The 27,946-nt window shown below is 36.9% G+C and overlaps 1 protein-coding gene across 1 annotated transcript; it reads left to right on the forward strand.

The window, feature by feature from the left end:
• Nmd3 (NMD3 ribosome export adaptor) lies at positions 1 to 27,737 on the forward strand. Its single transcript, XM_051198804.1, has 16 exons — positions 1 to 55; positions 310 to 363; positions 2,194 to 2,328; positions 4,648 to 4,744; positions 6,829 to 6,909; positions 8,526 to 8,654; positions 8,933 to 9,023; positions 14,380 to 14,458; positions 15,348 to 15,444; positions 18,507 to 18,624; positions 19,818 to 19,963; positions 22,364 to 22,476; positions 23,729 to 23,801; positions 25,273 to 25,379; positions 26,762 to 26,832; positions 27,464 to 27,737. Exons 2-16 carry the CDS (start codon positions 320 to 322, stop codon positions 27,592 to 27,594), a joined length of 1,512 nt encoding a protein of 503 aa, XP_051054761.1. The 5' UTR covers positions 1 to 55; positions 310 to 319; the 3' UTR covers positions 27,595 to 27,737.
• The last annotated feature ends 209 nt before the right edge of the window (positions 27,738 to 27,946 follow it).

Raw genomic sequence — 27,946 nt, forward strand, 5'->3', positions numbered from 1 at the left:
TCCAGGCCGGCGAACTGCCGGAGCCCTTGTACTTCGGCTCGTCACGCTGCAGCCGGTGGGTTCTGGGGTCGCGATCCGTCTCCTGGCACCAGCACTGGTCCGCAGAGGGAGCGGGCCGGGCCGTGCACCCCGGCTGCGAGCGGACCGCGTGGGTGCTGTGGGGCGGGGCGGGGCGGGGCGGAGGCCGTCCACATGCGGGGTCGGCGGCTCGCGGCCTGGGCTCGTGTGTCTGGACGCCCACCCGGGGCCTGACCTGCTCGGCAGGTACCACGCCTGTAAAGCTCACCCCCCTCTCCCTTCCCTCCATAGGTCCCGAACGATGGAGTATATGACAGAATCGGTTGATCGCACCCCGGGACACATGTGAGTTGCGAGCCTCTCTTTCCTTCCTTAGTTTATGGATCGTAAAATGAGCCCTGTAAAGCTTCCCGGGAAAACTTTTAGTGTCAGAAGCCCTTTTCTCAGTTGGGAAAAATTCAGGTCTTAATCCCTTAGGAAATCTAACTCATCTTAGTTTATTCAGGTCGTTTCTAAGTTCGATCTAGATCATGCATGCTTTTTTGCTAGACATCCTGCCAGAGAGGCACTGCACTGGGTAGTCATGAACCGGTATTTGAGTTCGTAACTCAGTCCCTCCAACACAACAGCCACACACTTAAGAGCTCAGTAGTCACATATGCCAGTGGCTACCGCTGGAAGTTTTTATTTTTCTTTTGGGCAACAATGTCAGTGGTTCACAAACTTTTTTTTTTTTAATCTGCTTCAGATAGAGGCTTGTAATGTAGCCCCAACTTGCATGAAATTCACCCAGTAGCCAAGACTGGCATTGAGGGCCTGGTCTTTCAGCCTTAGCCTCCCTCCTGCTGAGGTTATGTCAAGTCCAGTTCACAAAAATTTTCTGCTTCCAGGTACACTGGAGTTATACTTCTGTCTAGAGCTTCAGCAGACATAGATGTTCTTCCTGTCCTGTAGTCTATTTTTCTTTTTAAAATTAGTCTTAACATAATAAGTTAACGTGTTTCATTATGACATCTTTATGTATACATACATACGTGTGTGTATGAGAATACATATATTTAACATAGTACGGTGCTCATATTTACCCTGCCACTGTGCTTCACTGTCTCCCCCACCAAGCTCCTTCTTCCCCATAATAACCTCCTTCCTGTCCCAATAACTGAACTGTTCCTAATGTCCTGGAGATGGTGCTCAGAACATAGGCATCTAGTCAGATGTGTCCTAAATCTGTCAGTGTTTAGATTAAAAAGAAACTGTCCTTACATGTTCTGTTTGTTTTGGTTTTTTCTTTGTTTATTGAAACAGTCTCACCTTGTTTAGGCCCAACTGTCCTGGAACTCAGAGATCTGCCTGCCTCTGCCCCCTGAGTGCTGCTGGGTCTAAAGGTGTGCGCCACCACACTGGGCAGTCTTAAATATTATTCTCACAGAATATGCTTCAGTTTTTGCCATTGATGTTACAGTTTGCATTGTTAATCTCCTTTTCCTTAGTTTTCCAGTTTTAAAGAAGGAATGGTGAAAGACTAGAATTTTTCTATCATTGTGTGACGTTCTATTGCGTAGTGCCATGTTCTAAGCATTTTCACAGTTGTAGCCTGCTTGCGTTTATGTCAGTGTTCCAGGGCTCTTCTTCACTCTGTCTTTAAGATTGCTTTTTTTTTTTTTTTCTGCCTTAGGGTGTCCCCATTTGAGACAGGGTCTCCTTGTGTAGTCCTGTCTGGCCTGGGACTCAGAACTGTGTCCCCTGCTTCCTGGTTGCTAAGATTAAAGGGGTTTCCCACTGTGCTCAGCTTGTTCTTGTTTTGTTGTTGCTGTTTTACATGTGTGTGCATGAGTGTATGTATGTGTGTGTACCTCCTACATGCAGGAGGCTACAGAGATCAGTCCTGGAACTGAAATACATGGTTGTGAGCTGCCACTTGGTGCTAGAAACTGATTCTGGGTCTCTGATTTGGTAGGATGTATGTATGTATGTTGTATGTATATATATATGTATATGTATATATTTGTGTATATATACACACACTTATGTATGTATACATAAAGATGTCATAAATGAAACATTAATTTATGTTAAAATTAATTTTAAAAAGTATATATATATATATATATATATATATTGCCTAGTGAATTTATAAAATCTAATCAGAAAATTCTTATACTTTATTTCCTCAAGTTTGTGCTGTGAGTGTGGCGTTCCAATTAGTCCAAATCCTGCCAATGTTTGTGTGGCCTGTTTACGAAGTAAAGTTGACATCAGCCAAGGTGTTCCAAAGCAGGTCTCCATTTCTTTCTGCAAACAATGTCAAAGGTACAGTACATTACTTGTTTAGCTTTCTTAAGTTGATGTTCTTACAGAGAGCCACCGTGATGTGTTGAGATTACACCAAAGTACACAGAAGGAAGCATATGCAATTGTGATTTAATTTGATGGTACCAAGGATTTCATAATTTGCAATTTTATAGTGTGCTTTCTACTGTCCTACTAATCTGGTAAAGATAATAAAAGTCCTTATATAAATAGTATTTTGAATTTGACAGTAGGAGATGCCTTCTGAGAGTAGATGTTTCATTCCTTTAGTTTCATTCTTTTAGTTGTTGGCACAAGTTACTTACATCTGGTGACCCACTGAGAGACATAAAACTTGCTAGTGAATATAAAATTTTATGCCTATAATTTCCCAAACAGGTTTAGCACTTGGCTTTGTATATGGGGAGGTTGTCTGGACCTCCCCATGAATTCAAAGTATGTTGCCTCAGAATATCTGTGTGCACATGCACAAGTCCATGTACTTAGTGTACTGTTTTGGGGGATATATAGTGGGTGAGCCTGGTAAGTATGAGGCTTTTGATCTGTTATAAATATTATTAAACACATGGTGGGGTTTTACTAGACACTGACTATCCTCCCATTCCCCATCCACTCCCCAGGGAAGGTGAGGTCTTCCAGGAGGGATCATCAAAATCTGTCATTTGGAGTAGGGCCTAGGCCCTCCCTAGTGTCTCTAGGCTAAGGGAATATCCCTACATGGGGAATATGCTCCCAAAGTCCTTTCCTGCACCAGAGATATATCCTGTCATGCACCTGGGTTCCTCTGTCAAGAGGTCCCTTAGACTGCCCAGGCCTTCTAACTGAGACTCGAATTCAGGGAGTCTGGGTTGGTCCTATGCTGGTTTCCCAGCTATCAGCCTGGGGACCATGAGGTCCCCCTTGTTCAGGTCAGCTGTCTCTGTCAGTTTCTGTAGCCTGGTTTTGATCCTTTTGCTTATCACTTCTCTATCTTGGATTTCATATCAACTGGTTTTCTGCAATGTTCAGGTATAGTTTCTCTGAATCTGAATTTTCTCATGAGAATGAAGGAATTTTTATTAGAATATAGGTAATATTTGAAATACCTTTTGAAAGTACTTATAAACATGGTTTTTCTTGAAACTTGAATTATGAAAATCAAAGTGTTTAACCATTTAATAACTATGGCATTTATATAATTCATTTGAGAATATTTAACAAATATGGTAAGTAAATACCTATTGTGTACTACTGCTTGTAAGACCAGGTTAAATTTTTTTTAATATAAAAAAAGGATTTATGCTTCACTTTAATGAGGATATATATATATATATATATATATATATATATATATATTTATTTATTTATTTATTTCAAGATAGGGTTTCTCTGTAGTCCTGGATGTTCTGGCCTTGAACTCAGAGATTGCTTGTCCCTGACTTCTGAGTAGAGTACATTCAAAGATGTGTATCACCAATGCTTGGGTTAATGAGGCTTGTTTTGAAAATTGTGTTTTTCACAATTGAAACATCTTTTTAAAAATTGAAACAACTTGATGACAAACTGTTGTTAATACACACGGTGCTATGATGTACTAAATTTCTGTGGGTTTTTGTGTGAGAAATAAACATTTCTCAAACATTTTAGAAATATAAAATAAACAATTTTAGTGGCATTTTGCAATGATTCTTACCTGTTTGTCAGTATAGCTTCAAGGGAATTTTGGGCATATTGCCTCTCCTTACTGGAATTTTTAGAAATTTTGTTTTTCTTTTATTTATTGTATATGTTGGTATGTGCACATGAATACAGTGCCCCTGAAGGTCAGGGGCATGGAATACCCTTAGAGCTAGAGTTATATTTATGGACTGCTAATAGTGAGTGCTGGAAATCCAACTTGAGTCCTCTTAACTGCTGAGCCATCTCTCCAGCCCTCCTCACTGGAATTGTTTTAATTTACCCTAACATTTATGGATTTATTTTGTATGTATGTGGAGGTCAGAGGATGACTTGGAGCTGGTTGTCTTCCACTGTGTGAACTCACATCATCAGGCCTGTAGCACACTTCACTCTCTGAACTATCTGCAGTGTCTCTAAGCTGGAATTTTTACTAATTGAAGTGACACAATACGTGATAGATATTACAAATGGGCTTTCTCAGAATTTCAGTTCTGAGCTAAAGATGTGGACTCTCATGGGTTTTTAGTCTTTTTGGGTTAAGTCTTCAGTGTAGCTTTGGTTATTGCATCTGGTTAATAATGAGTATAATTTCTGCATATCCAATGGAAATTGCTATTTTTTTCTGAGAAGTGGCAGATTTAGTATGTTGTCTTATTTCAGATACTTTCAGCCACCAGCATCTTGGGTACAGTGTGCTTTAGAATCCAGGGAGCTTCTTGCTTTGTGCTTGAAAAAAATTAAAGCACCTCTGAGTAAGGTAGGTGGAACAGTTAAAATAAAACACTTCCTTTCAGAAAATCCTTCTGTGTGCATTTGTTTTGGTCACTATTGTTTGTTTTTCTCTGATTTTCTTTTCCTTCTGCTTTTTGGTGTTGGACATTTAACCAAGGTCCTTGCCCATGTTTGCAGGGTACTCTACCACTGAGCCATTTTGCTACTCCCATTACAAATGTTTTGATTTACACATACACTTAACTTTTATATTGACCTTTGTTCAGCAGTAATATTTTTATTTATTATATGTGTGTGGGTCCTTTGCCTGCATGTATGTCTGTGCATTACATGTGCAGTACTTTTGGAAACCAGAAGAGGTTGTTGGATCACCTGGAACTTGAGTTCCATATGGTTGTGATCAGATTTGTGGGTGTTGGGAATTGAACCTCAGGTCCTATGGAAGAGAAGCAAGTGTTCTTAACCACTGAGCCATTGCTGTAGCTTTAGCAGTAATATTTTAAAGTTCTGATTCTTTTTATCCTTGGGCTTTTAATTGTCGGGAGGGAAGTTATATAATCAGGAAGGGGGAAAGGATGCTCTTTTTTTTTTTTTTTTTTAAAGGTTTTGTTGTGAATAGAGCATAGTAAAAAGATTTTAGGATTAGATAGAGGCAGGAGAGACTGGAGAACTATATGGAGATTGATTGTAGGAAATGAGGGGGTGACTGAGATATCTGGAATTATGGTAAAGGATAAAGGAGTCAGTAAAATTGTCAGTTGCTTCTCTAAGGAGAAGTGTGGTGAGCCTTCTGAATGCTGATGGGTGTCAGGGGCTTGCCCTTCCTGCAGTTGAAGGGTGGAGGGTATAGGAAGGGAAGGCAGACTTATTTAGTACTGTGTACATTTCCTCCTAACTAGGTGGTGGTGGTGGTGGTGGTGGTGGGGTTGGTAATGAGACTGGGGTGTGGGGTGGTTAGGAATCTGCTTATCATTCTATCTGACTTGATTTCTTGACTACTGGGATATGCTGTGTGTCAGTCATATTGGGTGGGTTTTATTGCCTAGTACTGCATTTGCCTTGGCTAGCCTTGTTCTCACCAGACAATATTTGGTATAATTATAATCCATTTGCTCATACTTTAAAGTCTGCTAACAGATTTCTCCATGCACCTCTAGGCCAGTATCATTGTCTACTTATGTGTGTCATAGATGCCATGAAGAAATCTTTTTCCATTAAATCTATTGCTTGTTTGTGTCAAAACAAATTTGTATTACCTATTTGCCTAAGCTGGATACTGGACTTTGTACTAGTGAATGTGTCCTACCTTTTTTAATATATAGATATTAAATCCTGTAGAACTATCTGCTAAGTAGCTGCTCTTGCTTCTCTTATTTCTGGTTCCTCTTTGTTCAGGTTTCTACTCAGATTATTACAAAGCTCCCATTATTCTCTCAGTCTTTCTGTTCCAAAGCTCTTATTCTAACCTTACTGCATTATATATACATATTATGTCCATTGGTATTTTGCCTGCATGTATGTCTATGTATGGTCAGAAGCCCTGGAACTGATGTTATAGACAGGTGTGAACTGCCATGTGGGTGCTGGGAATTGAACCAGGGTCCTCTGGAAGAGCAGCCAGTGCTCCTAACCCCAGAGCCATCTCTCCAGCCCCCGAATGTCCACTCTTAAAAGGCAAAAATAAACAAACAAACAAAAAAGAAGCTACAGACCAACATAGAACAATTAATAACTTGAGTAGAAGCTTTTGTTCTATTTCTTTTGGGTAATGAAGTTACCAGTTCATTTTCTTATTAAAGTGTGTATGTGTGTGTATGTATGTTGCTTGAAGAGCAGTAACTCTTTTTCTTCAAATAATTTTTTCACGTGTGAAATACTTTTAATTCTCTCTTGGTTCATTAGTGCAGTCATTGGGTTGCCCTTTTATTTGCTGCTTTTGATGCTATGGCTTTAGTGATAACTTTTTTTCCTGTTTTTGTAGTGAATGGTATATAATGATGTTATTCACATGTTCCTTCAAAGATCATATGCCTCTATTAATAAGGTATCTTTTTATCCTTCAGGTGGGGACTTAACATTTTCTTTTCTTTTTTTAATATTTTATCAAAGGTTCGACTTGTTGATGCAGGCTTTGTTTGGACTGAACCCCATTCCAAGAGGCTTAAAGTTAAATTGACAATTCAGAAAGAGGTAAGGTGTTCTTTTTTTTTTTCTCTAAACATGGTTAAAATACTATGAGTGAGAATGAAGGACTAGTGTTAAATTATTTTATAGACTAAATGGCTTAGAAAGGTAGAGTACAGTTTAAATCTTATTCATTTGTTATTTTTTAATCATCTGACATATGATCGATCACTGGTCATGACTGTGGTCACTAGTAGTTATCATTACTCAAAATTAGTGGGTTTAGTAGTCTCTTTAAAGGTTTTGTTTTTGTTTTAAGATAGGCTCTCACTAGAGATTATTACTAAGAACACCAAGCTGGCCTGGCACTCACTGAGATCCTCCTGACTTTGTTTCTGAGTCTTGGCATTAAAGGTAGTATGTACCACTGTGCCCAACCCTTAGTTTTTTTCTCACTTATATGTTGTTTGTGCCTGTAATTCCAGGGCTGTGAGTCTGAGGTCTTCTTGGTTTATACAACAAGAAGTTATATACTTTGACACACTCTCAAAACAAAACAAACAACAGAACTGATGTTCAGTTGTTGAGAATACTTTCTGCTCTTCCAGAGGATCTTAGTTCAGTTCCTGGTACCCACATTGGGTACCTTTCAACCACTTGTAATTCCAGTTCCAGGGGATCCAACACTCGTTTCTGGCACCATGACTCCTGCGCTCATGTACGCATCCATACACAGTTAAAAAGTTAAAACTTTTTTAAAAGCAAAAATAATTAATTTTAAAAAGACTGCAGTTAAAACATTACCAAAGACAGTGATTCTCAAACTTGGCTGATTATCATATTTCAAAGTAGCAGAATCAATCTCTGGAATATTTATTTATTTGCTTATTATTTTCTTGAAGCACTGGAGAGCAAGCCTAGGGTTTCAGGTGTGCTAGGCGAGCTCTTGACTATTAAGCTTATGTATATCCCTAGACTGCATTTAAAAAGCTTCCCATGTGATGTTTGTTTTTGGAGAATTTCCTTTTTAATGTTCTAAAAGTGAATTCTGTATGTGTCTCTCTCTCTCACACACACACACACATACATACACACATAGAGGTACACATGCATACATACACAGCATGTATATGTATATATAACTTTAAAAAATTTTCTTTTAGAGTGAGTTCTCAAATTCAGTAAATAGCCACAGATGACCTTGAAGTTTTGATATCCTGCTTCTACTTCCCAAGTCATGGGATTATAGGTGTGTGCCAGCACACCTGGCTTTATATGGCAGTGGGAATCAAACACAAGGCTTCAAGTGTGACAGACAAGCATTCTCCCAATCAAGCCACATGTCTACCCCCATAAGAGATTATGTTCACTACCACTTTTTCTAGAGGTAAACTTAAAGTGGTAATCTAATCTTTAGAATTCAACATGTGTACCTTTCTTAAAACAATATGTGACAGAGCACTTGGCCAGCATAGGTGAGGTCCCATATTCAGTTGCTGTTTGTGCCTTTCCCTCTCCTAGAATAGGTAGCATAACTTAGTTTTATGTTTTTAAGTTTAACTGTTGTCCTCAATGCATTCATAGAAAAAAGTTTTAAATTACTTACTAATTGTTTAATCAGACATTGACAATTGGACGGAACTGTAAGAGTGAAGGAGTGGTGTGATTGCTTTGTTTTCCAGGTGATGAATGGTGCTATCCTTCAGCAAGTGTTTGTGGTGGATTATGTTGTTCAGTCCCAAATGTGTGGTGATTGCCATAGAGTAGAAGCTAAGGACTTCTGGAAGGCTGTGATTCAAGTCAGGCAGAAGGTAATGAAAACAGGGAATTCTGCATCTTGAACTTTTCATTGTCCATTATAAATAGCTGATAAGACCTTCTCTGTTCCCTTTCTAAGTCCTTTATGTGTAATCAGAATCTAGGTTTCTGGAACATTCAACTTTAGAAATACTGCACTATTTTATGTAAATTTTTAAAAGATGTTTTGTTTGATAAAATGTGCTATATCTGTAGATGATATATGTGTGTTATATGTATTAATGATTTTTTGGCATGTGATTTATTGATTGTATGATGCATGGATATTTAGACTCTGCACAAGAAAACTTTCTACTATCTGGAACAGTTGATTCTGAAATATGGAATGCATCAGAATACACTGCGAATCAAAGAGATTCATGGTGAGTTCAAATTTAAAAGTTTCAAATTTGAAACAATATCAAAATTTTCTTTCAGTTATCCTAAATGATTTTTCTCAAAGTTGAAACAGTTGTAGAAATTCTTTTAAAAATGCATGTGCATGTGAAAAAAGAAAGCAGACTTAATTTTCTATCTGTATTGTCCAGTATGGTAATGACTGTCCAATTTAGGAATTGAATTTTGAATTTTCTTCTGTTAGCTAATACTAAGCTCACATGTCATTAGTGACTACTCTGTATCTAGAACCATTTGTTTGTTTGTTTGTTTGCTGTGATGATGGCCCCCATTCATTTATTAAGCATTTAGTTTGTAATAGATGCCATTCTTCATTCTTGAATATAATGATACATTAATATTAACTATTGTCCTCTGTGTTGCTTATCTTAAAGAATAAGCCAGCGACTCCATTAATGCAGTGTAAAGTGTTACATTAAGAAACTCACTAACAACTTGTTTCAACTTGGAAAGATTGCTGTGATTAGAAGATCTCTTAAGTTCTTTTGTACTTTTCTTCTGTATTTTATGTGCTGAGAGGTGTTTTTGATGACTAGAATTCAGTATAAATGAAGTAAATAAAGAGGGATGAATAGATAGTGCAATGTCTGAATAGTTTTAAAACTTAAAAAATTCCTTAGTACTTTATAAGTGCTGCCTCAGAGTTTACTGTTGTTTGCTTGGCATGGTTTCTTTGATGTTGGTAGGGATTGGCATCTGGATTTTACATGACTGCCCCTGAGTGACAGTGCAGGCCCATAACATTCACTATAGATTGTAAGGAGTAAGGTTTTTCCGCCCTCCACCTGGTCTGGTCCCGCTGCTGTGCCAGCCCCAATTAACACACAGAGACTCTGTATATGATATAATTCTGTTGGCCTGTTACTAGTTTCTTATCGGCTAGCTCTGTCTTAATTATTAACCCATTTCTGTTAATCTAGTATTTCCACATGGTCTTCTCTTACTGGGGAGCCGGCCGGCATTCTGCTTTCTCCAGACTCTCCATCTTGACTCCTCCTAACTACTTCCTCTCTCCTTGTCTCCTAGCCCTCCTCTCTTGCTTTCCTATTGGCCAACAGTGCTTTATTCATTAACCAGTATGAGAAACATATACAGAATGACATCTCCCATCAATAGATACAGTATATGTGTATATGTTTGATGGATATGCTATAGTTCTGGAATTAATAATTTAGAATATAGATATTTTAAAGCAAACACAAGACTCCCTGTGAGTCTGTGGGGGCATTTTCATCCAAACCACCACATTTGTGTAAAAGATTCCTTTATTGGCTAATCCCTAGGCAGAAGTGTGTTGAGTAATGGCCGATAAAGAAACTCAAAGCTGGGGTGGTGTTGCATTCTTAATCTCAGTATTTGGGAGTTGAAGGCAGGAGGAACTAGAATTTGAAGGTTGTCTTTGATAAAAGTTTGCCTGAGCAACATGAGAGTCTGTTTTTGTTTGTTTGTTTTGTTTTTAAGTTGTTTGAGGCAAGGAACACATTCACATTTTAAGGACTGTGGTAGAAATTATCCCTACAGAATGTTTTGTTGGCAAAAGACTGGATACATTTTTTAAATTACTGTCAAACCCCCAGAGCTGTAAGTTTAACAACCCTTTTTCCAGCTAAAGTCTTTTTTCATTACTAATTTTTGACTTAAATGAGTGTTTTCCTTAGCTTGTATATTAGTAACTTAAACAAAAATGTAATTGGAGCTGGAGAGATGACTCAGAAGGTAAGAGTGCTAGTTGTTCTTTTAGAGGACTGGAGTAGTTCAAAATCCACTATAATCCAGCTCTGGGAAATCTAATGCCTTCTTTGTTCTATAGGCACCTTGCATGTATGTACATAAACACACACACATTAATAAAAACAAAGTGTGCATTTAAAACTAATTTTAAAAGTTAAGAACTCCTCCCCCACTTTACTTTATCTACCTTATCTACCTGTCTGTCACCTCTAGAGATAGTATATATATAGCTCCTTAAAACAAAATATACTAATACACTCTGTAAGTCAGTAGTTGCTCTCATGTAGTGCTCCATGACTGATACACCTTTAATACATTTGGAAGACTTTCATCAGCAGTGCATGTAGTACCATCTAATTATTTTTAATTCCTGACTGATAGTCTTTAGTTAGTGGATCTATAAATTGATTTATTAGTGGACTTACAGTTATTTTTTGCTGTTGAAAATAGCACTGATTATCCTTACGTTCATCTTTGTGCATATGTAGTGGTTTTTCTTGGAAATTGATGTAAAGAATTGGCAATTACTGGACAAGAGAATTCAAATATGTGGTGATAATATTGTTTATGGTTGAATAAAGCCATTGAAAATCAGAATGCAAAGGAAGCACAGCCATAGAAGCTGGAGGTGGTGGCACACACCTTTAATCCCCGGACTCAGGAGACAGATGCAGATGGATCTCTGTGAGTTCAAGGTCACATGAAAGTGAATCAGTCTAAAGGAGAAACAGAGCTCACACCTTTAATCCCAGCACGAGAGAGGTATATGATATAGGAGCAGGGCATTCAGTATTCGGCCTTCTGGAAATTAGTCTCTAGCTACGTTGAGGTCAGGATCCCTCCCCTAGCCTTGGTAGAGGTAAGAACTCTCTGGTTGCTTGGCTGCTTTGTTTTTCTGATCTTCAACTTGAATCCCAGTATCTATCTCTGAGTTTATATTGTTGGTGTTATAAAGTATAAATTTTGATGTCGCATGATAGTGCTAGTTTACTTTCCCAGCACTAGTAAGTAAGATTTCATTTTTCCAGACACTTGCTGGTATTGGCTTTTCTAGATTTTGGACACGATGATGGCATATTGTTTTAATCTGTAGTTCTTGATTAGTAATGAGGGATAACAGTTTTCTTATGCATCTTAATCATTTTGTTTCTAATGTGAGTCATCTGTTGTTAGTTATCCTTCACTCTCTTCTAATTTTGTATGTGTTTTTAGGATGTTGGTTACCTTCTAGTGCTAAGAATAATATTTGTTGAAGCTGCATCGCTTCCTTTTCTCATGCTTTTTAAATGAATTTTAAAAAATTTTCGTATATCACATCTCCTCTCAGATATTACCTTCCAACTTCATGTTTTCTCTCTGTCTCGCTCAGAAAAAAAGAAAGAAAATCACCAACCCCTTATCACCCTACCCCCTCAAAACACATAAAAAACACAAGAGTCCGATTTGTGTTGAGTGACAGGGTCCATGTAACCCAGGCTGTCGTTTAACTCTCAGTGTTCCTGCCTCATTCTTCTTAGTACTGGGATTTTGTGTGTGAGCAGCTGTTGAGGTTTCTAATTGATACATGTGCTTGTATGTGTATGTACATACATCATACATACATACATGTGTTCCTGACCTTTGTCCAATTTTGCTATCAGTTACATTAGCATTGGAGAAAGTTATAAACTTTGCCTTCATTTTCTTTAGTGTTCATTAAATGTATGCTTTTGAAGAACTTGTCCATTAAGCCATTTAGTGAGGTATTTCCTGGGCATAAGTAATTTCATTTCCCTTTAAGACATTAATGTATTTCAGCTAGTTCTCCTTGAGAACCATTTTCATTGCATTATTTATGTATTTAATTTTGTTTGTTGTGGCATATGCCATGCCATGTGTGGAAGTTAGGGAACATCTGTCATCTTTAGCCATTTCATTAGCTCTGTCTCTGAGTCTGTATTTAAAAACAGAAGGGCTGAGTTATATGGAAAATTTATGTTGGTGTTTATGTTGCAAAATGGCCACAGTGTATGTGGCTGTGTTCTTTACACTCCTGACAGGAGTGGTGAAAGGTTCCAGATTCTCTTTCAGTTGCTGACTGTCTTGGTAGAGGGAAGTCTGTAGTGTGTCTTACTATGGCTTTAATTTCCATTACACTAAGAACTAGTGATATGAGGCATATTCCACATATAAATCTCTTACTGCCTGTGTGATTTGCAGTGTTTTCTTCAGGACTATAGCCTGTCTCTTCCTTTTCTTAATGTTGTCCTTTCTATTGCAAACATTAACTTTTTTTAACTTTTAAAAATTTATTTATTTTATACACATGAATGTCTTGTTTGCATGTATATAAGTACACAATATATGTGCAGTGCCCACAGAGATCAGAACAAGCCAATTGACACCCTCTCCCTGAATTGGAATTGCATCCGGTTGTGAGCTGCCAAGTTGGTGCTAGAACTGAACCTAGGTTCTATAAAAGAGCCTCTGAACTGCTTAGACATTGCTCCAGTCCCCCTTTTAAAGTTTGATGAGGTCCCGCTGTTGGGTGACAGAAGTTTTCCTGGGAGGTTTGCAACACACATGTTTACTTACCCCAGATAGGGATCCACTACAGACCAAATGTGTAGACTTCAGGTTGAAGAGTGTCTTTGTGACTCATTTGGTCTAACCTGTTCCAGGCAGCTGCTCTGATCTCAGTTTTGCTTGCAGTTTAGCTCTCCTTACTGTGGCAGGCAGGCTCTAGGGAATCTACTTAGTTTAGGGACTTTGTGAAGCTGTTTTTAGTTGTTTACCTTCCTTCTGCTGTCTAAGTGGCCCTGCAGGATGGAATGTTTAAATCTCTAGGAAACTGTATACAGCACCATCTAATCAAATGTTTTCATTTTTCAACTATATGTTTCATGTGCTTGAAAACTGTGAGTTTAATTAGGGTCACAAACATATCCTATTTTTTATATGCTTTATAATTTTAATTCAGTTATGTCTTAATTCTTTAAATGGTATGAAGTGCCTAAGTTCATCTTTTATCTGTTAAGTTCTTTTGGTTAAATATAATAGCCTATTTCTGTAATCTCAAGTTACATGTACTTACAATTTTATGTTAGTTCCATGCTGTCTTAATCTCATGTAAGGCTTGTGAATTTGCTCTCTTCCCTCAATATTGTCATGACTATTATGGGTAAATTTAATTCTACGTTAGGTATCTTATAATAGCAATGGATTTGCTTTGGGCTGTTCCTTTGTTGATGTATGAAATGATAGTGCAGTTGCATAGATAGTGTTGTCTAGTGACTGCTTTGTTCATTCTCATGGGACTTTTTTCATGTGTGTTAACTGTCATCATCTTGGTAGATTGTTCTATTTATTACATGAAATATTCTTTCCCTTTTCTCTCTTGGCCCTGAATTTTTTTCTTGTGAATTAATATGAATTTTGTTTTCATTTGTTAACTTTTATCAGATTTTTGTCTGCCTTTTTGTCCAACAGGTCTTAATTGATATCCCCAACCTGGCTATAATATTTTTAATAATATATTTTGCCTACAGGTTTAATTTGTGATATGTTAGAGGAAACCCTTATTTTGTAGAGTCAATTTTATTGTTTTTTTAGATGGTCTGGATTTCTACTATTCTTCAAAACAGCATGCTCAGAAGATGGTGGAGTTTCTTCAGGGCGTGGTTCCCTGTAGGTATGTTGTGAACCTAAGTATGTTAAGTCCATAGGTCTGGGAATAGGACATACATAGGTCACATCTATTCTTCAGGCTTAGACAACATACTTTATTAAAATTAAAATTTTAGTATGACTATTTAAACTGTCATGAAATATTAAGTAAGATGGATAGAAGAGCTAGGACTTGAGGATGGGAGAAATTTTCATAAGCTGAGTTTATATTGAAAGCTGAGATTAGCAGGAGCAAAGACCTGGGAGGTACATTAGTGTGGCTTAGAGTAGTATTGTCATTCTGATGAAGGTTTGAAATGTAAGTGAATAAAATTAGGCTTTGCCCTGTGTTCTAGTTTTTTGTCTGACAGCAGCTTAGGAGAAAGAGTTTATTTTATTAGTCTTACAGTTGCTACAGTTCATCATCATGGATAAGTCAAATCAATGAGTCACATCACATCTAAGAGCAGAGAAATGGATGTGGACATGCCCTTCCACTTGCTTGCTTGTTCTCAGCTAGATTTCTCTATTCTAAAACAGTTCAGGAACCTCTGCCTAGGGCAGTGATTCTTAACCTTCCTAATGCTGTGACCCTTTCGTACAGCTCCTCATGTTGTGGTGATCCTAGATTTCATTGCTACTTCATAACTATTTTGCTATTATGAATTGCAATGCAAATATGCAGGACCCACAGACTGAGAACTGATAGCCTAGGGAATGTGCTACTGTGGGGCTGGATCGTCCCACAACCAGCCTGGTCCTTGTCAGTACTAAGCCAGTCCTTTCAGGTGATTGTAACCACACCATCAGGAAGCTGTTCGAAGACAGTGGACTTTGATTATGAAAGTTGATGCCCCCAACTTTATACAAGGAAGGACCTGTCCTTTTCACTATATGATTTTTTTTCTTAACAGATACAAAGCATCACAAAGATTGATCTCCCAAGATATCCATAGTAACACATACAATTACAAGAGCACTTTTTCTGTGGAAATTGTTCCAATATGCAAGGTACATCTCTTCATATAATTAATTCATGCCTGTAAGAGAATAGTATTATTGCTGCTGGTTTCCTACTCGTGCTTGCTAAAATTAAGAATGACTTCCTTCAGTGATTTGTGACATGCTCAGCTTTGTTGAAAAGGTTTAATATACATGTTTATAACTATGAGTTGGAATGTTCTTCATTTTTGTGTCCTATTAGAAAAAGATGGGGCTAAGGTGATGGCTTAGCGTTTTTAAAGTGCTTGCCATGCAAGCTTGATAACTTGAGTTGCATCTCTGGCACCCATGGCAAAGTAGGAGAGAACAAGTTCCACAGAGTTGTCCTCTGATCTCAGCATGCACACCTGAATGAACATGTGTGCACACATATACAAATAATACAATTATAACAAATTGATTATAAAAGTTTATAATCTACTTTTATTAAAAATTAGATCTTAGTGGATATACAATACTTTCATGAAACTTTCATGAAACTACCATAAGAAATGGTTGTTAACTTGGCTCTGTGGCACAATGGATAGCTCATTGAACTTCTAGACAAAAGAAATGGTAGTTAAAAAAGGCAGTGGGCCGCTTTGGAATTTGTTCTATTTATTACATATTACATTGTATATGCACATCTGAGTGCATGTATACTTGGATTGTACATGTGGAGGCCAGAAGTCAGTTTTAGGTGTCTTCATCAATGGCTGTCCATTTTCTTTTTTTGAGAAAGTTTCTCACTATACCTGAAACCAACTGACTAGGCTTGGGTTAGCTGGCTAATTATCCCCTGGAATTTGCCTGGCTCTACTGCTTCAGGCTTATAAGCTTTTGTACCTGAGTGCTGCGAATCTATACTCATCTTGTGCTATCTTTGTAGCCTGGCCAACAGGATTTTGACTACAGTATTAATGGAAATGAGACCCTAGAATTGTCTTTGCTAGTTAACAAATTTAAATAAAACATTTAAAACATACATTATCATTTCGTTTAAATGTACTAAGATAAACTTTTTTTAAAAACCAAATGAGTAAATTCCAACAACTAGCTGGGTATTGTGACACATGCTTTTAATGCCTGCATTTGTGAGGCAAAGGCAGGCAGATCTCTGAGTTCTAAGACCAGGACAGCCAGACTACTTAGTGAGACCCTCTCTCAAGAAAACAACCAAAAAATCTCAACAAATAGTAATAACAGTTGTACTGGGCTAGGGACATAGCTCAGTTGATAGAGTGTTTGTCTAGGTGCTTGAAGCCATGGGCTCAGTCTTTATAAAATTAGGTGTGTTAGCACACACGTATGGTTCTAGCCCTGGGGAGGTAGATAGAGGGAGGAAGATCACAGTTAAAGGTCATTTTCAGCTACAAATAGTTTCAGGCAAGACTGGCTACATGAGACTATCTCCAACAAGAAAGGAAAGATTTTACTAACAAAGAGTTCTTTACCATGTAGAAACTTGTGTTTATATTAAATCACTAAAAAATCACTATTATAATTTTTGGTGGCTGTGCTACATTAAGCTGATATCTATATACTTCAGTATTTTTCACTTAGATTTATATCTTACTAATAGAAATAAGGTATATGATTTTAAAGATGATGACATTGAAGCTTAGAAAGTTTAGATAGATGACTTATGTAACTGCAAAGTGATGAAGCTACTCTTTGTACCTAGGTCTGTGACTAGAGCTTTTGAAGTTGTTAACACTGAATTACATAACAGTACAGCACCAGGGATGAAATGACAGCCTAAAATATGGTTGGCGGGCTTCTCTAACAATATTTCTGTTAGTAAATAGTTTGTGCTTTCGGTCCATCTTTCTAGTACAACTGTTCAACTCTATTGTTGACAAGAGTAGCCATGGATGTTAATATGAAAGCCAATGACCATAACTGAAGTAGTTTATCTTGAGTACCACTTTTTGCCAGTCTTCATGAAAAATAATGAAAGCCTTTAGTAATAGAAATTTAGGTGTAATGGCATAATCAGGCCTGGTGTATTAAATATAACGAAGGGCTATAGTTGTCTTGTGGTATTTATAGGTAATTAGGATTCTCTGTAGATACTAAACTTCTGAGATGTACAAATTCCTCATAAAATTGTGTAGTGTATGTTACTCATTTATACATTATGTAAACCTAATATTTTTTATTTTATTTGGTTGTTTTATTTTTTTGAGATAAGGTCTCAAATCTTGGATGAACTAGAACTCAGAGATTCTCTGCCTTTCATCCCAAGTGTGGGATTAGAGGTGTTAGAGGTGTACCATGCCCAACCATTTGTATCTTTTAATAGTTAAGAAATGGATGAGTAACATTGTTGGTTAATATAGTATCTTTCATTATACATGTAGATTTGACTTTTTCAGTTATTCAGTCTTTGATTATATACTCAACGATTTAGCTGTTTTAAAGAAATGTATTTTTTCTTTGAATTGTTGTTGTTGTTGTTTGAGACAGGTTTTCTCTGTATTGCTTTGAAGGCTGTCCTGGAACTAGCTAGCTCTGTAGACCAGGCTGGCCTCAAACTCCCAGATTCCCTTGCCTCTGCCTCCTGAGTGCTGGGATTAAAGGCATGCACTACCAATGCCTGGAGATCAAAAGAAGTCAGTCACAAGGAGATTTAGAAGGTTACTCTATTCTTGATCTTATACTTTGATTAGAGTATAAGTTATATTAACATATAAAATGTCAGGCAAATATTCATGTTATAATTAAATTGAGATGAATTTAACTAATATGGATGTGGAAGATTATAAAAAAGATTCTCAAAAGATATTTCAGTTAAGACAAAATGGTTCCATTTTAGGAATGTTCAGAGTGTTTCAGTTTCTCTAAGGTGGGGCTCTTTTATCTGCTGGCCCTTTATTGGCCCAAGACTGAAGCATAACGTGGAGCCAGACATAGTAGCATCCTATAGGCTGAATCACGAGGCTTGATAATTTGAGATCAGCCCATGTACACATTCAGACAGACAGACAGGTTTGCTCATGCAAGAACAATTTTGCCAGGTTTATTAGTGAGTGTTGAAGGATGCTAACGTAGAATTTGCCTTGTTTTAGATGTTACTTCTTTTTGGCTAGGATAATGTTGTCTGCCTGTCACCAAAGTTGGCGCAGAGTCTTGGAAATATGAGCCAGATATGTATTTGTATTCGAGTAACTAGTGCCATCCATCTCATAGACCCAAATACCCTACAAGGTAAGCTTTGGAACTAGATTTAACAGTTTTATACTCTATAGTAAATAGTAATCACTCATGGTCTTTATATTGTTTATTCCCCCACCCTCATTTTTTTTTTTTTTCTTTTAGTTTTTTTGAGACTCTCCTGTAGCCTAAGCTGGCCATAAACTCTACATGTAGTCAAGGGTTACTTTCAGTCCCTGACCTGATTCCCTCCATCTCCCCAATACTAGGATCACAGAAGTATGCCTTGAAACTATTATATGCCTCTGGAGATTGAACCCAAGGACTGATAGATGCTAGGCATCTTCTAAGTGAGCTACATCCCCAGTCCCAAATGTCATTCTTGATAATATTGTTTTGGAAGACAATACTTAAGTTTAGTACTTAAAAATACTAGAATTATAAAGTTTTTTTTGTTACTATTTTTCTTTTTTAAAGAAACAATTCTGTGAACTTTTAGGTATTTCAGTTTTATTTTATTCATTTTCTGATTTGTATAATTTTGGTGACTAAGTCTTTTGCCAAATGTATATGTGTGCTCATGTGTGAGGGTTGGATCTAGAGCAATGTGCCTGCTAGGCAGAGATTTTGCTGCAAAATTATGTCTAGCCTGTTTTTAACAAGTAATTTAAGTTTTGGGATGTTTGAGCTGTGGTCCAGTGGAACACCTAGTTTAAGAATTTTAACTTTTCATCATTATGGGTCATTAGCATATTTCAATATAAATCATTTTTTTTAAAAGAAGGAAGACTGCATAGTGATAGAAGTCTTGATATTTGTCTCCTCAATTTTTAAGTTTCATGTAAGTTTTCTGTTATTTTGGTACATTTCAGAAACTCATTGGTTATATTATCAGCTAAGGTCTTTTGCAGTAAGGGTAGTTGGGCATTTCATACCTGTCAGATAAAAGTCGGGTTTATGGCTTATAACTTAAGTAGCTATGTGACCAACAGTTTCTATAGCAAAGTGTCAGCACATAAAATCGCCATAAAACTGGGTGAATTTATTCTGTGGTACTCTGCTTAGAATGCCTAAATAAGGTGTAAATATTTTGACACTCATGTATGGAAATAAGTGATGACTTAAAGTGGGTTGACTTCTGTTCCTGCTGGCGGGATACTTCCTGCTTGTTACATACATCTTTCTGGTTAATATGTTTGATGACTCAGAAATTTGTCAGTTATCTTGTTTTTTATGCTTATTCTTAGTTGCAGATATTGATGGAAACACATTCTGGAGCCATCCTTTCAATAGTTTATGCCACCCTAAACAGCTCGAAGAGTTTATTGTGATGGAATGCAGCATAGTCAGAGATCTGAAACGAAGTGCCGGGGCTGGAGTCATATCAAAAAAGGTAAGTAGCATCTGCCCATTCTTACTTGTTGAAAAATTTTGGTTTTCAGTTGTTAGTAATAATAAAATGTAGAGTCCAGATAAAGGAAAACACCATGAGGTTAGCCATGAGGGCCAGAGACATCTGCAGGGAAAAGTGAAGTCTTGTGATATGAATCTGATCCCTGGCATCCACACTACGAAGTTTTCCTCTGACCTCCAGATATGCTGTGGCATGTGCCAGGACCCCCATCATACTTGTACACATGCGCATGAGTGCACACCCCATCACACACACAGTCATGACTGGGTGTGGTAGTGCATCCCTTTACTCCCAGTACGCAGGAGGGAGAAGTATTTGGATTTCTGAGTTTGAGGCCAGCCTGGTTAACATGTTGAGGACTGCATACTGATGTGCCATGGACCATCCCAGCTGGGTATGGGGGTCCCTGGGATGTGGGTTCTCGAAGATTATGTGGGTAAGGATTCGGTGCTGACAAACAGAAACAAACGTAGAGGCAGTTTGAGTCTGAGTGTATTTTGCAGCTTTCAAGCAAGGCTTTTTATCCAGGATAAAGCATAGCTTCTCAGAAATTGTGTTCATTGAAGCAAATCCAGATAGAACAAATGACATCGTCATTGTTAGGCACAGTAACATACAACTTAGCCAAGGCTAACATTAAATCAGAATATCATAAGCTAACCACTTATTTTCTAAGATCAGGTTAATAAAATTTTATGGTCAGTTATTGTTTAACATTTGTTGTCTAGCTCTTGTTAATCTTTGAAATACTGAGCTATTTTGACTTTTTCTTATCAAAAGACTTTCTTTACCAAATGTTTAAACCTACTCTCATTACACATGTACAGCCATATGAAATTTTACTGTTGGGAAGGTTTTCATCAATACTTGTTGTACTTATGTGAATGACATGAATGATTTGAAAAGTGCTGGTTTTCCTGGAGACCATGGTCAGTGACCAGAGGGGACGGTATCTTTTGTTTAAAATGTCAGCATAGGCTTTCAGGAATATTTTGTTAATATGAGAAAATAATAGAAGAGTGGAGATTGCCATGAGAAAGACAGCTCAATATTTTTCCCTAGCAGAGAGTTCCACAGCTGTTTCCAGGAGATCTCCTTTTAAAGTTATCAACTCTGTCTGTGGAATTTGTCACATAGAATCTATTGGATTTGGTGTTGCATGAGATTCTCTCTCACAAAAAATAAAATTTAATGGAGTCATTGTGGTAAAGGTCTCTGAAGTATAGTTTGATAAGTTAATTTTCTTCTTTTTGTATTGGGAAAAAGGATTTTTTTTCTTTTGCTCTATTTTTATTTAAAATAAATTTTCCCCTTTATTTTGGTGGAAGAGAACCAAGTGGATAATTAGGCTTCAAAATCATTACTGAATATGAAGTCATCCATACAGTTTTACACAGCGTAGGGATCAGTTGAGTCAAATCAGTTTATCCCTATGAGAACTACATTTGGTCTGCATTCAGATTCTTTCCCTTGTCTCATAAGTGTTTTGGGATTTCTCAGACTAGTGTCTAGATGGGGAGCACACATTAAATTAAATTATGTGAATACTGTAATTCTTAAATCTTTTCTTCAGTGATGATACCTTCTTGTTACGATGCCAGCTTCTTAAACTGAAAGGGCACATACCTTATAGAATGTGTTACCTTCTGGGTCTCTATACTGTTTGCTTTTAGTGTCATTTAACTTGATTTATTGTCTTCCCTCTAAATTAGAAGAACACCTACATTTTGGCAAACAAATATTTTTATGAGAATGCTTAAGGGGTGATATCTTTTTTAAAATTGTATTTTGGGAGGGGGGAAGCTGTGCATGTGCACATGTGTGCATGTAGAAGTCAGGACAACTTCCAGGATCAAACTCAGATCTTTAGAATTGTGGCAATCATCTTTATCCACTGAGCTATCTCTCCAGCCTAGTGGGGTGGGGGTGGGGTGGGGGTGTTTTCAGTATTAGTGTTCTGGTGTAATTTGTAGGTTTTTTTTGAACCCTTGATTGTTTTAAGTCTTGGGTCTTATAGTCATTTGCTTGGACTGTTTCCTTGCTTTAAGGTCTTTTTACCTTTTCAGTTACTTTTGTGCTTATTCTATGAAGATATTTGCTTTGAAAATGCTGTATGTATATATTGCATGTTTGTTTTTTCAGGGAGTGATGTTAATGTTTTATACAAGTTTTAGATTGTTTTTATGGCTTCCTTTGAAGTCAATTTATGTATTCCTGATTTGGTAATTTGTTAGTTTTGATTGTTTTAGAATTCTGGAAAGTAGGAGGCAGTTCTAAATGTGTATTAAATGAGAAAAAAATGTCAGTATTGTATTTAATTCTTTTATGAAATGATTCTTGAATTTTTCTTTTGTTGAATCTTATTTCTTTTCTGTCAAGCACACCCTTGGGGAAGTCTGGATCCAGAAGACATCTGAAATGAATACGGATAAACAGTATTTTTGTCGCACTCACTTGGGACATCTTTTGAATCCTGGAGACCTGGTGCTGGGGTTTGTTTTGTTTGGTTTTATGTTGCCCGATAACATTACAAGTTTTCTTCAGGAGCCAATAAATATTTAAAATACTAAACTTGTTAATTTTGAAAAAGATTTAGAAGTTCTTATGAGCCTATTACTTATTTTAGTATTGGTAACTATAAAACCATGAATTACACAGAAGCTTGTAGCTGTTCCATTTTGGGCCATCATCTGAAAGAGTCATTTATTCAAAGATTTTGGTAAACACTGAATTTATGTAGTTTATATAGTGGTAGTGGGTTGTTTAATGGCTGTAAAAATACTTCACTTTTTGGGGTCAAAGAGATGGCTCAGAGGTTTGTACTGCTCTTGGCAGAGGACCCAAGTTCAGTTCCCAGTCCTCATTATCGGGTAGGTCACAACTATTGCTTTGGAGGCTTTCCTGAAACTGGCTCTGTAGACCAGGCTGGCCTCGAACTCACGGAGATTTGCTTGCCTCTGTCTCCTGAGTGCTGGGATTAAAGGCGTGAGCCACCAATATCCGTCAGTAGCTACAGTTTTAAGGGATCTGACAGTTCTGACTTCTAGGCACTGGCATGCATTTAGTGTACATAAATATATGCAGGCACATGCATGTGCACATAATAAATTAAAACACTAAGCCAGACAGTGCTTATAAAGTAAATAACAGTCTCTGCATCTGAGCTCATCAGTGTGCTGGGCTTTGTTCCCAATTTGAGTTTCATTTACAAGAGAATGTAAGGTTGTTGCTTGTTTTTTGTTGTTTTTGCTTGTCATTTTGTTGCATCCTAAAATTAAGGATTCTATGTCCATCTGTCCTGTTTCTTTAACAAGTATGTGGAAAGAGGACCCATGGTGGACAGTGAAAAACTTACGTGCATTGTGTTCTTGTTTTGCATAGCATATTTCATAACTTATTTATTTTAATTTTTAAAAATTTAAAATTTTATATTCATCTTTTGCTTGTATGAATATATGTGCTTGGTGCCCTCAGAGGCTGGGAGCGGACATTACATCCTTTGGAACTGGAGTTAAAATGGTTGTGAGTTGTCATGTGAATGCTGAGAATTGAACCCAAGTCTTCTGGATCTTTCTAGCCCAAAATTTCAAAACTTAAAATGGGGAAAATACTAAGTCTTTTACTTAGAAAGATAGATGTGGTGTATGTGTATATGTGAGTGTGTGTACACATATAGAGATGTATATATAGAGTGGAATTATACACAGAGGATACTCATTAAACTTTTCACTGTTTGCATTACAGATTTGATTTGGCCAACTGTAATTTAAATGATGAACATGTCAACAAAATGAACTCAGATAGAGTTCCAGATGTGGTAAGGCTTTAGGTGTTTTTTTGTTGTTACAGTTTTTCAAGTGTTACAGAGGGTTGATGTAACTCTGAGGATATATTCAGGGCATCCCCACCTTCAATGATCAAATTTCCATTTTCTTAGCAAACACTTACTACTGCCTGACCTGGTGGCACAGGCTTATAGTTTCAAGTACACAGGAATCTGAGCTGGGAGGATCACAAGTTCAAGACCTTTCTGGGTTAGAGAGTGAGTTTAAATGAGTTTAAGATTGGATTGGGAAACTTAATGAGACCCTGTCTCAATAAAACAAAAATGGAGAGAAGACTGGGGATATTACTTAGTGACAAAATACTTGTCTAGCATGTGTAAAAAGCCCTGCTTAATTCCCCCAGTACTGCCAAGCAAAACTCAAAATACTATTGATGGAGTGAAAATAAATTTGTTTCTGGAAATGACTTTTAAAATTTATTCAAACTCAGTCTTATGTTAGGCTCAGCTTATTTTATATGTTTTCTCCACTTCATAGGACATTTAGAATTAAGACCATTATTCAGTGTCAAGTACAGATTAGAATTGAAAATAATCTTCTTAGCACCTACTCCCAAAGAAAGACTTTTACTTGTGAAAAGTCTATAGAGTTGTAGTGTTCATAAAAAGCACCGGATGAAGGATAACATTACTACTCCTACTTGCGTAATCTTTTTAGAATAAACATGAATTTCTTTAACTGAGCAAAAATGAAGTCCTGGTAATAGCAGGTTCCTATGTCATCTGGTTGTTCTTCAGTTGATAACATAGAAAAAGAACTTGGGTGTGGGTCAGAATTGGAATTTACTTTTTAGGTTTACTTATTTAATTTAACGTGTATATGAGTGTCTTGCTGGCATGTAACAATGTACACCACATGTGTACAGTGCTGGTGGATGTCAGAGAGGTTGTGAGATTCCCTGTAACGAGTTACATGTCGCAGTGAGACACCACATGGGTACTAGGAACTGAATCCTTGTCTTCCTCAAGAGCAGCAAGTGCTCTTAATTGCTGAGCCATCTCTTCAGCTGCAGTATAGGTATTTATTAAAAGGTCACATGAAGAGATCACTAGTTATCTTAAAACGTTCCTGATTTCTAAAATTTTTACTACATAATTGTTATAAAATTCATGTAAATTTTGTAAGTGCTTATGTGAAAAATGGAATGTATCTGTAAAGTTTCAAAATGCTATATGAGTGGTGACTGAAAACTAAAAGTGTAGGAAAAACAATGTAGGTTTTTGGCATTAAAAATTTAACATTTAGTTATTTGAAATTTTCACAGATAAACAATGTTCGAATGTCTCCTCATTAATACATGGTAAAGGTTTTTAAAAGTCCTCTTGACACTGCCTCTTGATCTCTACACCTTTCTTCTAGAAGAAATATAACTGCTGCCATCAGTTTGAATTTTTTTCCCTACTGTGTGTGTCTGTGCTGTAACTGCAGATATTTTTGTTACAGGTGTTAATTAAGAAGAGCTATGACCGTACCAAACGTCAGCGCCGTAGAAACTGGAAACTGAAAGAGCTTGCAAGAGACAGAGAAGACATGGACACAGATGATGAAAGGTCCTGCTTTCCTTAATTAAGTCTTAAAAGTTGTTTCCAGGGAAACCCTTAGAAACTAGTCTTGCATTGTAAAGAAATTGCTATTATCCAGTCGATCTTTACACTCAAAATTAACTTTGGATTAGAAAGTTATGAATGGAATCTGCATAAGAGAATCGATAAGAATGTAATGACAGCTGAGTAATTATTTCTTGGGTTATTATCTTTTACAGGTTTGATGTAAATAATTTAGTTTAAAAGTTCCATTATAATGAATATTACCATGTGGTTATTATAAGTAGATGGTTGCTTATGTCTTAAGCTCAGTAAAATAGTTACTGACATTAGATATTACTCAGATAACTTAAGCAGAAGTAAAAGTCGTGTTTTCTAAAAGTGTTTATTGAATGAATTTAAGATGTAGCCTTAATTCTTTCTTTCCTTTTTCTCTTGTTCTTTTTATTTGTCTTTATTTTATGCGTATGAGTGTTTGCCTAAATATATGTTTGCACCATGTGCATATAGTCCCCATGGAGGCCAGAAGAAGGTGTGAAATTCCCTAGAGTTAGAAATGGTTGTCAGTGCTAGGTGGTGAACATGGGTCCTCTGTAGAAGCAGCCAGTGACCTTAACTGTTGAGCTGTGTCTTCAGCCTGTGACCTTAATTATTGGTGATGGTAAAAACATTGAAAAAAACGAAGAGTTTACATTATTAGGAAACAATAGCATTTCATAATGTAATTTAAATATATATATATATATATATATATATATATATATATATATATATGTAGCATGTTAAACTGTTCAGAAGTACATACTTGACTATTTCAACTGTAATCTTAGCCTGGAGATAGGGCTCAGCAGCTAAGAGCTCTTGTGTGCAAGCTCTGTGACTGGAGTTCCAGCCCCTAGAGCTAACATAAAAACTGAAGGTGAGGACTGACTCAACATTTTCCTCTGGGCTGTAAAGATGCTTCCTGCTCTTTCAGAGGACCCAAATTCAGTTCTCAGCACTCGCATGGGGTAGCTCTAGCTCCAGAGCATCAAGTTCCCTCTTCTGGCCTCTGCGGGTACCCTCTCACTTCTAGCAAATGCTCACACAAATACCCACATACACACTCACATAAATAAAAATAAATCCTTAAAACATAAAACAGAACAACCCAAATTAATGGTAGTCTTAAAAGGTTATATATTTTGCTTGTCTGTAAGAATTGGCATGTGTGGGTAGAATGAAGGGGAGGTATCTTTTCATTGTCTTGCATTTACCTTCACCTTAATATTCATCAGTTATGTGATATTGCAAGGAAATTTGTTTTCCAACCTGCCTACTTAATTAGCATCCATTGACCTTTGTATTATGATTGTTGGGAAGGTGCTCAAAGTTTCATTTTCTTATAGGCAATATCAAGATTTCCTTGAAGATCTTGAAGAAGATGAGGCAATTAGGAAAAATGTCAACATTTACAGAGGTTGGTGTTTTAGTTGTATTGAAGTCATATTGCAGGTAGTATCTGTGAGGATGTTTGGTATTTTAAACTTTTCATAAGTGACTTTTATTTATCTTATAAAGTACTATAGTCAGGCTTTTACCTACAGATAATAAGAAGCAGTAAAATTTACTAAATATTATTTACTGTATACATATGATGAGGTTATTATCCCACCTGATTATTTAAGTTGCTAGCTCTTGCATGTTTAATTTGCTCCTTTATTCAGTAAGTATTTGGAAGCGTGCTGTATGTAAGAGCTGAGAACTTGTACTACAGCATAGTTTAGTTAGGTAGGTAGTACTGATGGTGGTAGGGGTGGTTGTTTGTGCATTTCCATATTTTTTTTGTGGGGAGAAGAAAGCCTTTATTCACTCACAGTTCCATATAACAGATCATTATCAAAAGCAGTGAGGGCAGTAACTCAAACAGCAGGAACCTGGAGGGGTGCTGTTTACTGGCTTTTTCAGCTTGCTCTCTCATAGTAATCAGGTTTTGTTTTGTTTTTAATTAGAATCAAGCTTGTTTTACATGTCAATCTAAGTTCCCCCTCCCTGCCCTCCTCCCCTGCATTCCCATATTTTATATGTGAAATATTTCTCGGCTTCCATAGATCCAGCCATCCCTGTGGAAAGTGACACAGATGATGAAGGAGCACCTCGAGTTAGTCTGGCTGAGATGCTTGAAGACCTTCATATTTCTCAAGATGCCACTGGTGAAGAAGGTGCATCAATGATGTCATGAGGCATGTTATGTGATGTTTGCATATCTGTGACCTCAGGAAGTCAGCAAAATAATCTTTATTGTATAGAACATGTATTCCCTTATATTTTGAGAGGAGAAATTTGGCCTTAAACTTGAATAAATGACTATTTTGATTGTTTAAAGTATTGAAAAGGTTTCGTAATTTGATAGTTAGAAATAAGAGATTATATGGAATATAATTATTACTGATATTTAGGCCATCTTATTCAATTTTATCAGAGGAACTGTAGTAGTTTTACTATTTTAGTGTTGGATTCAAATGACAGGATCCTGTAGATATCAACCAAATATTAAAACATAAACCAACCTCTTACGTTTGTCTTATATTGAT

The sequence above is a fragment of the Phodopus roborovskii genome, unplaced genomic scaffold (genome assembly GCF_943737965.1).
Source record: "Phodopus roborovskii unplaced genomic scaffold, PHOROB, whole genome shotgun sequence".
NCBI classification, from domain to species: domain Eukaryota; kingdom Metazoa; phylum Chordata; class Mammalia; order Rodentia; family Cricetidae; genus Phodopus; species Phodopus roborovskii.